The sequence below is a fragment of the Astatotilapia calliptera genome, chromosome 4 (genome assembly GCF_900246225.1).
Source record: "Astatotilapia calliptera chromosome 4, fAstCal1.2, whole genome shotgun sequence".
NCBI classification, from domain to species: domain Eukaryota; kingdom Metazoa; phylum Chordata; class Actinopteri; order Cichliformes; family Cichlidae; genus Astatotilapia; species Astatotilapia calliptera.
The window spans coordinates 553,446-566,175 of record NC_039305.1 but is presented as its reverse complement, the minus strand read 5'-3'; the positions used below and the strand labels follow the sequence as shown (position 1 = coordinate 566,175).

The 12,730-nt window shown below is 46.1% G+C and overlaps 1 protein-coding gene across 2 annotated transcripts in view; it reads right to left on the bottom strand.

Moving 5' to 3' along the window:
* Positions 1 to 4,634: 4,634 nt before the first annotated feature.
* Positions 4,635 to 12,730, bottom strand: part of LOC113020113 (serine/threonine-protein kinase WNK4-like) — a 33,073-nt gene continuing 24,977 nt past the window's right edge. Inside the window, exons 22-25 of one of the 2 annotated variants that reach the window (XM_026163810.1) lie at positions 12,135 to 12,325; positions 11,916 to 12,010; positions 6,280 to 6,348; positions 4,635 to 6,152 (exon numbers count right to left, since the gene is read on the bottom strand). In XM_026163810.1, coding sequence (XP_026019595.1) covers positions 6,325 to 6,348; positions 11,916 to 12,010; positions 12,135 to 12,325 — 310 coding nt within the window. In that variant the 3' untranslated portion in view covers positions 4,635 to 6,152; positions 6,280 to 6,324. Of the gene's footprint in view, positions 6,153 to 6,279; positions 6,349 to 8,302; positions 8,841 to 11,915; positions 12,011 to 12,134; positions 12,326 to 12,730 lie in introns of those variants that run through there. The other variant, XM_026163808.1, reaches the window with a different exon arrangement.

Genomic DNA, 12,730 nt, shown 5'->3' with positions numbered 1-12,730 from the left:
CTTCAACAAAATTGCAGACTGCACAGATGGTACCTTCCCAAAGGGAAAAAGTACTATAGCTTACTAGGGTATATATATTAGACTTAATAGTCACTATATACAGTAATTGACTTCTATTCATTTTACATCAAATTAAAACTTTGAGTGTCAGATAATTATTTATTAAAAGCTAGACATTTTAAATGAGAATAAGAAAGAAAAGTATGTCTTTGTGCCCCCTTTTCCCTGTTAATGCCCTATCGGCCCCCCTGGCTAAACTTTGCTAGATCCGCCCCTGCACAGTTACCAGCGTCAGCTACGTAGAAAAAGATCCTCGAGTAGAAAGTAATATTAAATACATTCTAACAACAGCTGATCAAGCTTAAACGTGCTGCTGTTGTTCAGCCGCTGGTTTACTCTTTCTGGTGCAAAGTGGGCCAAAAACAAACAAGAGAGACGGACTCGCGACAGAAAAGCCGATCAGCTGATCATTAAGCAGTTTCATGATTGAAGTAGCAGCAGGAGAGGGAGAGGCAGTCGCTCGTTAAGCTTAACGCAGGAATGCTTTACAAACATTCAGAGATGGACTTACACACTTGCTTTACTTCTCTCGGGATAACTTTGTCAGAGATGAAATGCCGGGTTGCTAGCGAAGCTCCACATGCCATCCAGACCACCGACAGGTCCCGCATGCCACAGCTGCTCTATCACGTGATGCATACTGCTCCAACGTGCTAACGTTCTGAGGCGAGTTACGGCGCGTTGCAAGTTTTGTGAGGTGCTTTCGTGATATTTAATGGATCGGATTACATTTTTTATTTTTCTCCGATATCCGATCCAGTAATTTAGGTCAGTATCGGACCGATACCGATACGTAATATCGGATCGGTCCATCTCTAGTTTTTATAGACTGTAAAAAGGCGTTTGATACAATTGATCATGCTATATAGGAAGTTCAGGGTCTCTCCAGTGATCCTCAGGACTTTCTATGCAGGCGCTGTGGAGAGCATCCTCACACAGAACATCACATCCTGGTATGGGAACAGCTGTGTCAAGGATAAAAAAGCTCTTCAGAGAGTGATCCGTACGGCAAAACGCTGCCGCAGGACTGCTCTCCCGTCCCTACAGGACATTTACGTCAGGAGATGCTGGACTAGAGCACTCCGATTTTGAAGGACCCGTCCCATCCCAGCAACGAGCTGTTCCAGCTTCTGAGATCAGGCAGAAGGTTCCACACCATCCGAACAAGAACAGAGAGGCTCAAGAGGAGTTTTTATCCTCGGGCCATTCGTGTGTTGAATCAGCCCCCCCCCCCCCCCCCCCCCCCCCCCCCATCATCGTTAAGCAGAGATGGGCAGTACCGATTACGCGTTACTGTAATCTGATTACTTTTTTCAAGTAACGAGTAAAGTTACTAGTAAAGTAAGGGATTACTATTGCAAAAACAGTAATTAGATTACCGTTACTTTCCCGTAGGAACGCTGCGTTACTGCGTTACTAAAACCGTGATTTTTGCGAGAATGTCTCATGACAGTGACGTAAGCGAGTGCGACGTTTGTGACAACAGCTGTGTGCAGATCAACAGTGGATCATATATCGAGTGCAGAGAGAGTATGAGCGTGCAGCGTTTAAAGCGTGGAAGTACTGACCTTACTTTGAGTTTGATTCCATAAAAAGTGATAAAAACATTAGTGTCCGCTGTGCGTGGGAAGAAAACTTCTTTTTACAGCGGAAAAACCCCTAAACTTCCAACAAGCACCGAGTAGCTACGACGTAATGGGAAACTCACAGAGACACTCGCGGATTCTTCCACTGACCGCGGCACACCTGCACCAGGGTAAACCTCCGCCTACCCCACTCCTGCTTTACAGGTGAAAATAGAGCAACAGGACCGCTGAGTCTTTGACTTTATTTATTTTCTGCTGTGTTTCACTTGCATCTATTTGAAAGACTGAGTGTAAACACAAAAAATATTTTATTTTATGAGCTGGAATGTGCAGAAAATAGGTTTAAATGTTAAACTAATTTCTTCCAGTCAGAGAATGTTGCAGATAATTACATTTTTGTTTGATGCATAAAGTTAAAAGATTAAAACTAATAAAACAAGTTTTTTAAAAAAAGAGACTTTTCCATTTGATTACATTTTATATGATGGATTATGCAGAAAAAGTAGAATTGGGCTGAAAGATCTATCACTTTATCACCTCTTCAGGTTGTAAATCGTGTTTTTAAAAGTAACTAAGTGACTAAGTAACTAAGTAATTAATTACTTTTGAAAATAAGTAATCAGTAAAGGGATTACTTTTTTGGGGAAGTAATCAGTAATTAGTTACTGATTACTTTTTTCTAGTAACTTGACCAACACTGTCGTTAAGTGACTGAGACAGGACTCGTTAGCACATTCTCATGTCCTGATCCTTCTGGCCTCGCTACAGCACAAGACACTTTAACACCCTCCTCATGCAGTGTACACAAGCTGTCACAATACGTCAAGATCAATAATGTAAAATCGAATCAGTTGAAGGTAGAGATGTGCAAAGCAGCCGGTATTTGTATCTGTATTTATATTTGTTGAGGGGTACCAATAATCAGAAAACATAAGTCAAACACAAAACACTGGGAAACACCCTGGACCATGGCATTCAGTCACATACTCAACCTCATGTTTCATTCAGTTTATGCAACTTTACTTTAATTAGATTTCATTGATACATTGTTGTCACTGAGGCAGTTAAACGAGGCCTTGGTGGCAGAGCCCCTGGGGTGGATGAGGTTTGCCCTGAGTTTCTGAAGGCTCTGGATGTTGAAGAGCTTTCTTGGTTGACACGCCTCTACAATGCTGCGTGGAGATCAGGGGCGTTACCTCTGTATTAGCAGACCGGGGTGGTGGTCCCCATCTTTACGAAGGGTGTGTTCCAAGTACAGGGGAATCACACTCCTCCGCCTCCCTGGGAAGGTCTATGACAGGGTGCAGGAGAGGAGAGTCCGTCCATTAGTCGAACATCGGATACAGTGTGCTTCAGGAGTATGGGCTGTCTGGCCCATTGCAACAGGACATTCAATCCTTATACAACCGTTGCAAGAGCTTGGTCCGCACAGCCGGCAATAAGTTGAACGCGTTCCCGGTGGGTGGGCTCTACCAGGGCTGCCCTTTGTCACCGTTTCTGTTCATAACTTTTTATGGACAGAATTTCTAGGTGTAGCCAAGTGTGGAAGGCTTTCAGTTGGGTGGTCTCTGCTTTTCGCGGATGATGTGGTTCTGTTGCTGGTTCTGATCCTTTTTTAATGCATAAAGTTGGATGTTTAGACCTTTTTCCTGCTAAATGTGATGACGGGGGTGGCCGGGGGACGATCTCTCTCTGTCCCACGTCTCTTGACAAGGACAACATTCAGAAAATTGGTGCATAATTAATATTTGTGAAAATGATGAAAAATTAATTTAGGAATGAAATGAAAACATGATTCTGTAATTCGTTACTCTTCTGTGGCTCGTCAAGTTGACATCAGCACATCAATAACCTGCTGACAGTAGAGCTCAGTCCACTGATGAGGCCATCATTCAGGAATGAGCTCAGTGACTAAGCCCCCTTTCTATTTAGGGGGCTACTTGGATCAACTGGCCACGACTAGTTTTCCGTTACAACCCAGTGTGTGAGCTAGTTGTCATAGCAACATGTCCCGGGACGTGATTATTATGCAACGATAACAAAGGTGGACATCAAAGCGAACATAGTTTTGATTTTTGTAAATGAGATGGTCTCATGACTCATCGAGTGGCACTACTGACCAGCCAATCGGTTTCATGCAGTATGACAACGTCACATTTTAGTACCTGCTCGGATCGCTTGGAAGCCTGGCCGAGAAGGTGCTAAAAAGTACCTGGTACCCGGTACTATGACCTAATGGAAAACACTGAAAACCGCACCGAGTCTTTCCAAGTAGATACCAATGGGAAAGGGCCATTACATCTTAATGATGACATCATCATCATCATAACGATTTAGAGAATGCAGAGTCAGAGAGGCCACTAAACAGAAGACCTCATCGTACTAGCTTTGGAGGATCTTTATGAACTGCATCCTTCATCTGATTGGCCGGCTCAGTCTGACGTAGCACGAGGGAAACACCTGGAGCGTCACCAAGTGAAAGAGAAACTGCTGGAGTCACAGGGGTGATTTCCAAACCATTTACAGGAACGCCTTCAGCAACAGCAGCTGTGTGAGTTTATCACGTTCATGTCACGTGTCTGTTTGGACCATGACACAGATCCCGATTCCTGTAAGTCACCTGATTTAATGATTCCTACATAATGCTTCTTTACTGATGCGTAACCACATCTTCACATCTGAATGCATCAGACGAGGCTCAGGCCGGGCCGTCAGTAGGGTTTGCAGTCCTCTATCACTCCTCAAGTGGAGATGTCTTTGAGGAAGATACTGAAGCACAACCTGCTCCTGGTGGCATTGCAACTCTGTTTTTGTGTGTATGCACGTGTGTGTTGTTCACTCAGCATTTATTGACATGTAACTACTATAAACTTCATGGGTTTGATCTGTAGAGTCTTTGTTTCAAACACTGCTGGGATTTCTTAAAGCCGCCACATGTGGAGCTCCATGTATCTGCCATCAACATGTTCTTCCAGTGATCGAGGCACATTTTATATAAACGATATTGTTTTTAATGAGCAGCTTCAGGTTTTCATCCTGTTCTTCTTCATTTAAACAACATCATCTTCACATTTTCATGGTTTACAATAACAAAAGATCAGAAATAATTACCAAGTCTGCAGGCATGAAAATACAGACGTACAACTTGTAGACTTGTGTTACTTCTATGTTTGGTACGTGACAGACGGTTCAGAGTTAGAAAGCTGTGGCTCAGAACTTTTTGTTCTGGTACAGAATTTAAACCCTCACATGAAGCAATAAAAGACCCAAATATTACATAATACAAGATTCAAGATTCTCTATTCGTCACATGCATAGTTATACAAGTATAACACGCAGTGCAATGTAACCTGATGTACATAAATCAGTATCACGTCACCTGTGAGCAGCGAGAACAGGTGAGTCTGTTTATATTAATAACCTCCACAGAAGTTAGCAGATTATGAACAGGTGTCTGAACCACTTTAAACCCAAATATACTTCTGATACACTGAATGAAGACGTCAGTTTAAACCTGGTGCTGGAACATTTCTAAATGATGATTCAAGTCCCTTCATCATGAAGCTGAGCCTCAAATATAGAAAAATTACTTTTATCATTTCATCTTCATCTTTACACTAAAATGTCCACAAACATGTCTAACACAAGCAGCACGTATCATCATCTGAAAGCTTCAGGTTACATTTCATCCAGCTGTTGTCGATGGTGCAGGCGTACTGCTCCTGAAGATACTTCCTGTCAAATTTCGCTCCAGTAGAGCGATCACTGAGACAACCAGAGAAGTGAAGAGTGGCTTTAAACCTGGAGGAGAGGAGCACCAGGGACAGAGCCAAGGTCACCACAGAGAACGGGACGCTTTCATATTCCCGTCCTGGGAGGATGAACGGGATGACGATGCGGTTCCTTCCTGGTGGGCCGTGTTTAGCTGAGAGAGACTCAAAGTATTTCCACACTCCATCATCATCTCGAAGAGGGCTAAGCGTGATGTTTGGGACCATCTGTGTTCCAGCTTTCTTCAGTGAGTTCCAGTGATCTGGCAGGTTCACAGGTCGATGTTTGTCATCAGAAACTGTACAGCTTTCTTTATCTTCACAGGAAAAAACTCTGTGCTGAGGCCTCAGTTTTCCTGTAGCGATACCGTACGCTAAACCAGAAGTGACGCAGTTCCAGGGAGAATACAGGAGCACGTCAGTGATGGTGGGCAGAGGCAGGTAACAGCTGGCTGGGATCATGAAGTCTCCGATTGATCCATGAGCCATAAAGGTGATGTGAACATCATCGCTGTGGTTCTTCTTCTCCTCCTCATCAATGCGTTTCTTCAGGAAGTCAAACACGTCTGTGAGTTTGCTGAAGGCGTCAGACTCTGAGTTTTTTCTCAGCCACTGCAGGACGACTTCATCTGTGCAGCTTCTCATTGCCAGCTTTGTCAGCCTTTGCCTTTCATCACAGCTGCTCAGTCTGTCTGCTCTGTAGTGTTTAAATACGCGTAACCTCTGAAACAATCTTCTGAAACAGGAATTATGGAAAAAACATTTTAAGCACAACAAACATTTAATCTGTCCACAGATGGATCCCGAAACAAAATAAAGCCAAAATCTCCTCGTTTCATTTCACTCTTTGCTTCCAGACTTACTCCAGTTCCTCGTCTCTGTCCATCTCCTCAGAAGCTTGACTGTCTTTAGCGTTGTCCTTCAGGCGCTTGCTGTGGTTAAAAATCGACATCATGTTGGTCAGATCTCAGCTAAATAAATATAGACTCTTGGTTTATCTTCAGTATTTTAAAAAGTTTGCAGTGAAAATGATCAGAGTTCAGTTAAAGATAATTTCGTTGCTAGGCAACAAACACTCTTTGCACACCGGTGTCCTCAAACTGACCGAAGAACGTTGCTGCGTCATAGACGTCGTTTGTTTGTCTGATTCAAACCTCAATAAAATCCCAACAACAACTAGCTGCTGTTTGTATTCATACTTCATGTGCATCACCTGCTCTCAACGGCTGGTAAAAATGTTGATGACATTTACACCATAATGTATGAATGTCCAGTGATGGACCAGCCTGCTCATCATGTGGACAAACTAACAAAGGAACTTTTCAGAAAGACAAAATATCTGCTTACCTGCTCCAAAACGTCTGCTCTGACCCTGTGCAGTCTGTAGAATAGAATAGAATAGAATAGAATAGAATAGACCTTTGGTCAAGGCACGCCACTATGCTGCAGGTCTCTGATTGGCTGAAGTATGGTAAAGTACCTGGACAGGTACCAAATGAAAGTAAAAACTGAGTGGGGAATCCCCAAATGTGATACCAAAAGTAAAAACATGACTCAGAGTTTTAACACGATGAGATCAGCAGGACCTCAGAGCTGCCGTCACATTCATGAACACGAAGTCGGGCCTCTACACCAACGTGACCTTATGGGTTACATCTGCCCATCATTTAATAGCCCCTCCCACAGCCACAGGTGTCAGTGGCTCCAACCTTGGGCCCACACCGTTCTGATGAACCCACACCTGTTTGCTCCATCTTATTTCTGTTTCATGTGGTTCTTTGTTTTCTGCTTTGGCTGTGAGAAATACAGACTTCTGTTATGGATTTAAAAACATGATGTACAGATGCTGCTATAAGTTTGTTTACAACAACCACTGGCTCAGCAGATGGCCCCGCCCCTCCCTGAGCCTGGTTCTGCCGGAGGTTTCTTCCTGTTAAAAGGGAGTTTTTCCTTCCTGCTGTCGCCAAAGTGCTGCTCATAGGGGGTCATATGATTGTTGGGTTTTTCTCTGTATGTATTATTGTAGGATCTACCTCATAGTATAAAGCACTTTGAGGCAACTGTTGTTGTGATTTGATGCTGTATAAATAAAACTGAATTACATCTTTATTCTTTCTTTTCATTTCTGTTTTTAAAAGGTTTTAAAAAACATGAAGCAATCAGCTATCGTCTCCATGTCCTGTTTTATGAGGAGCAATAAAAAAAGGTGAGACGTCGCCCTCAAGCCTGACCTTTGTATTTATTCATTTTTATTATTATATTCCATCCATCCATCTTCTTCATCTGCTTTATCCGGGGCCGGGTCACGGGGGCAGCAGCCTAAGCAGAAGAGCCCAGACCTCCCTCTCCCCAGCCACCTCCTCCAGCTTATCGGGGGAACACCAAGGCGTTCCCAGGCCAGCCGAGAGATATAATCTCTCCAGCGTGTCCTGGGTCTGCCCCGGGGCCTCCTCCTGGTGGGATATGCCCCGAACACCTCACCCAGGAGGCGCCCAGGGGGCATCCTTGTCAGATGCCCGAACCACCTCAGCTGGCTCCTTTTTATTATTGTATCATTTATTATTTTGGAACAGCTGTAAATGATTTGCAGGTCTGTGGGTCTGCTTCATTAGTAAAAAAATTTGTATGTCTTTGGTTCATAGCACCTCTGCAAGCACAGCTCAGGTTGACATAAGAGTCATGTCAAGACACAGAGGTCATGACCTCCCACCACCACCAGGTGTCACTGCAGCTGCTCTAACCTGGATCAGCAGGCAGAGCGAGTTTCTCATCTCAGCATCTCTGATGCAGGAATCCTGCTGACCCAAACAGCTGGAAATCAGCTGATTACTTCACTGTAACGACGTCACTCTGACCTTTCAGTTTGAAAAGAAAAACATCAGCACATCGTCAGACAGGAAACTTTATTTAAGACAAATATGAGGAGGAAAATCTGGACAAACTTTCTAAACTGGAGCAAAAAAACAAAACTGTTAAAATTCATAATTTCATCTCTTCATGTGTCCACGCGTTTAATCTCGGAGACGGCGTCTCACACGGATTCATCTCTACATGATGATAGATAAGGCACATGGTCGTCCAGACACACAGACCGTCCTCGGCTCGTCCTCGACTACACGAGCGGCAGTGGAGGTCAGAAAAGTTTCCACACTCATCACAACAAAACTCATAAAGTTTAAAAGGTTTGCAGCAGATTCTATAATCTCATGTTTGTGGGCGCAGCTCATCACTTGACCCTCAGCTTCTCTTTGAAGCCGAACAGCTGCAGCTTGTTGTCTGATGACCTTTGACCTCTGAGGTTCAACCTTTCTTCCTAAAGTGCTGAGAGGTTCACTTCAAACTACGAGACATTAAAGTATTGCACTGCGGATTACTCTTCATCATCACCGTGATCATCTTCTCATCTTCAGCAGCTCCTCACTCACTGGAAGACAAAGGTCAAAGGTCAGTTAAATGTGATGGTCATGAACGTAACGTTTTCAGTGAGAAATGTTTCCTTGTCATCATCAGCTGACTGACATGTTTACATAACGATGAAAGTAGCACCGCTGACTAACAACAGGCTGTCAGTTCCACCATCATTGATCATTAATCGTGTTGATCACTGATCAATGGCTACGAGCTGAAAAAAGGCTGCACTGTGAGATGGTGACAGGTGGAGGCTGTCTCCTCGGTTCAGAGATGGAAACGTTTCTCACTGCACTGCCCAGGCCCATCCGGTCTGGATGGGCCTGGGCCCCCTTTCCCTGGCGGGTCGCGGAGTGTGGGAGTGCCTACTGGGGTCAGCGGGGGAGCTGGCCCCAGGGTGGGGTTACCTGCCCCTCCCTTCCTTCCCTCCCCATCTAAAGCTGCCTCCCTCTCCCCGCTCCACCACAACCACCCACACATGCAGGGCCTTGGAGTAGGGGTATGTCACCAGGGTGCAGAGGAGGCTACCCCCCCGTCCCCCCCCCGTCCCCTTCTGGCTGCCTCTGCCTCAATTTTATCCCACAACTTAGACATTCACATTACTCACACTCTCATTACACATACATATAGGATCTTGGGGGTGGGCACGCTACACGGAATCCAAATTACCATCAGGGTGTACACCCCACCCCTGGCATCGTTGCCCACCTCTCAATGTTAAATACACGTAGACATTGAGGGCCAGCAGGAGGGACCATGCGCTTACCTGCTGCTCTCTGGCAGGTAGCTCCATGCCCTCCTGGGTTTTAATTGCACCTTAGAACACACATGCATCAACATTACAATGAGCGGGTGGAGGGAGGTTTGGAGTCTTCTCCCACCCCCATTCTCTGCGGCCTGCTGGAGCGGGGGGGCTAGGTGGAGTTGGCCGTCCGACTGCGGTCTGGAGTGTGGGGCCTCCCTGCTGCTGCGGAGTCGGGGTGGTCTGCCTCTCCCCACCGCAGGGAAAAGGGTAACACCACCTGGGTCTGGGTGCAGTTCCCCCCTCCAGGGACAAGGGTACCTAGATCCGGTTTGTAGAGTACGCTTGGGGAGTGTGATCGTGTGTACAGCGTCTCTTTATGTCTGTCTCCACGTTGGTTGAGTGTGGAGTAAGTGCATATGAGAGCATGAGGGTGGGAATGGATGTTTGTATCTGTGTGTGCCTGTATGTCTGTGTCTATATGTCAGGTTGGGTATCAGACGCCACCTCTCTGGGGACACCTCAGGCCCTCCAAGGTTTGGAGGCCTATCTCCCCCTACCACCACTTCCCCTGCCGGTGGCGGACTCCCTCAGACATCGGTGCGTTGGTGGTTCTTTGTGTCTGGGGGTGGGCGTCCAGGTACACACCGGCTCACTCCTTGGCGGCCGCTTATCGGGGCCTGGAGCCTGGGGCTCGCTCGGGCCCCTTCGGGGGTGGGGTGCCCCCGGCCTCTCGGCCTGGGGCTCAGTCACTCAGGCGCAGCTGGGGGCCGGCGGAGCTCACGGGCGCGTCACTGCAACTCCCCCTGGCTTCTGCTCCGCGGCTGCTGAGTGAGCCCTCATCTGGGACTCTCCTCAGCTCTTTCTGGGACAGTGGCGCGGCTGCCCCTCTGTTGGTCTTCCTTGGTCTCTTGTGTTCTGGGGGCCTCTGGATGTCTGGAGTTTTGATCTCCTCCATACCCGCTTCACACCCTGGAGGACGGGGCTGTGGCCCCCCCACACTCCCTAGCAGATCGTTACATGGAGAAACCTTTGGAATACAAGCATGCTGATCCACACAGGTATGCACACGGGTGTTCACTGCTCGTAGACCCAAATTACACCTTTCTTGGCTGCTACTTCGAAGCACATCTGTCCTGCGTGCTGCACAACAACATTGAATATTTAGTATTTACTGCTGTTTACACTTAGCTAGATTAATGCGATGGTGTTGTGTTTAGTATGTTGCTTTGTTGTTTTTTTTGCTTGTTTTCTATTCTTCTCTCAACAGGTGATCCAGGAGATTTTTATTTTTTTTCTCCCCCCTTTCTCACTGTCCCTCTCCCCTTCTGTTTTTCCTTTCCTTCCTCTTTCTTTCTCCCTTTCCTATCCCTCACTCATGTCTGTCCCGTCTGTAACATCTGAAAATAAAATATAATAAATAATAAAAACAAAGATCGACCAAATGGACCAATACGGCAATGCCACGATGATCCATTTGGCAAAGTAAATCCATTGGGTCTCCTTGTTGGTCTTCAGACAACAATTCTGACGGCTAAAGAACCAAATGGGACAGGCGAGAAAAAAAAAAAAAAAAAGGAAACGTTTCTCACTGAAAACACGCCGTCCACATAAACAGAACCATCGTTAATGCGGACAAAGATGACCACATTCACTCTGATTGGTCCTTCAGACACCATGTGATCCTTCTCTGCGTTTGCTCTTCTTCTGTGATATTTTCTCTTCTTCCTGCTGATGAACACTCATCAGGTAAGCCGGTATGGATGATGATTATTTTTAAGAAAAGCTGTTAAAACGCATCTTTTTAACTGTTAGCATTTTATTGTTCAGAGTCTAAGCTCCGCCTCTAAACCAGCCAGTCAGAGCTCACAGTTCCTCTACATGTTAGTGTGGCGTTCAAAGCACAAGGAGAGAATCTGGACACATCTCTTTTACGTTCTTCAGGAATCAGATTTACGTTGAAGCCTCCACCCAACACTCTGAAGTGGACTCTGCTGGTCTGTGGATTTCGCCTCTGGAGGCTAACAACACTGCAGTAAAACTTCCTGTGTGTAAAGAAGTGTTTTGCTGCAGTGGCGTCTGTGGCTCAGGACGTGGAAAGATACTGAACCAAGTTGCGCCGATGAATCCGTCAGAGTGATACAGTCAGGTTAGAGGTGTTTGTATGAATGTGTGTGTGGGAACAAAGTGTTACGTAAGGACAACAGTCAGCTGCTCATAACCGACTTCATGAGAGTGAAAATAAGACACGAAGCTCCAGATGTGACTTGAGCCTGATGGTAAAGTTTTAAAGACTAAAAACTAAAGTCCAGATTTACTGAACTCTTCCTGACTGTCTCAAACACTCACCATGCCGCCGTGCTCGGGGGCAAAGGTCACGCCTTTCCCTGCTCTCTCCTGAGATCCACTGCTGCTGCTGCTGATCGAGGTTCTCCTCATGATACCTACACACACACACACACACACACACACACACACACACACACACACACACACACACACAGATGATTCAGTATTAAATGACTTCCATTAGTCTGTTATTCTGCAGGCTGCCAGGAGTCCTCCCACCTGCAGGGGGCAGCATATCCAGCCTGCGAGAGGAGGGATTGTTTCCAGACATGGAGAGGCGCCGCTGCCGGCTGTTCAACATGGCGGCGGGAGGAACGATTCCAGGGGGCAGGACTTTCCCCTTCCTCCGGTACAGCTCCTCGATCTCTTGCTTCTGACTGACCTGCAGGTTCTGCACCTCCATCAGGTGTCTGGGAGAAAGAAGGAGGAGTTAGAAAAGGACTCAGGAGACATAAAGAACGATAAAGCAGATGTGTGTTGGAGACAGACTGGACACCATTTGTCTTATTTCTTTCTGTAACACTGAACCTGGCGAACGACGTCCATGTAGCAACGAGTCAACCGGAAAGAGCCCTTTCTGACTCACTTTTAAGTTTCAATGTTGAAATATGAGTCACCGTATGAAGGATGGTGACACCTGCTGGCCAAGTAACGTCACTGCATTTGTAGTGATGGAATAATAATAATAATGGAATAAATGGTAACCCCAGAGGTGAAGGGAGCCACCAGGCTGAAGAAGGAGTCCTATCAGGCTTGGTTAGCCTGTGGGACTCCGGAGGCAGCCGACAGGTATCGACAGGCCAAGCGGAGTGCGG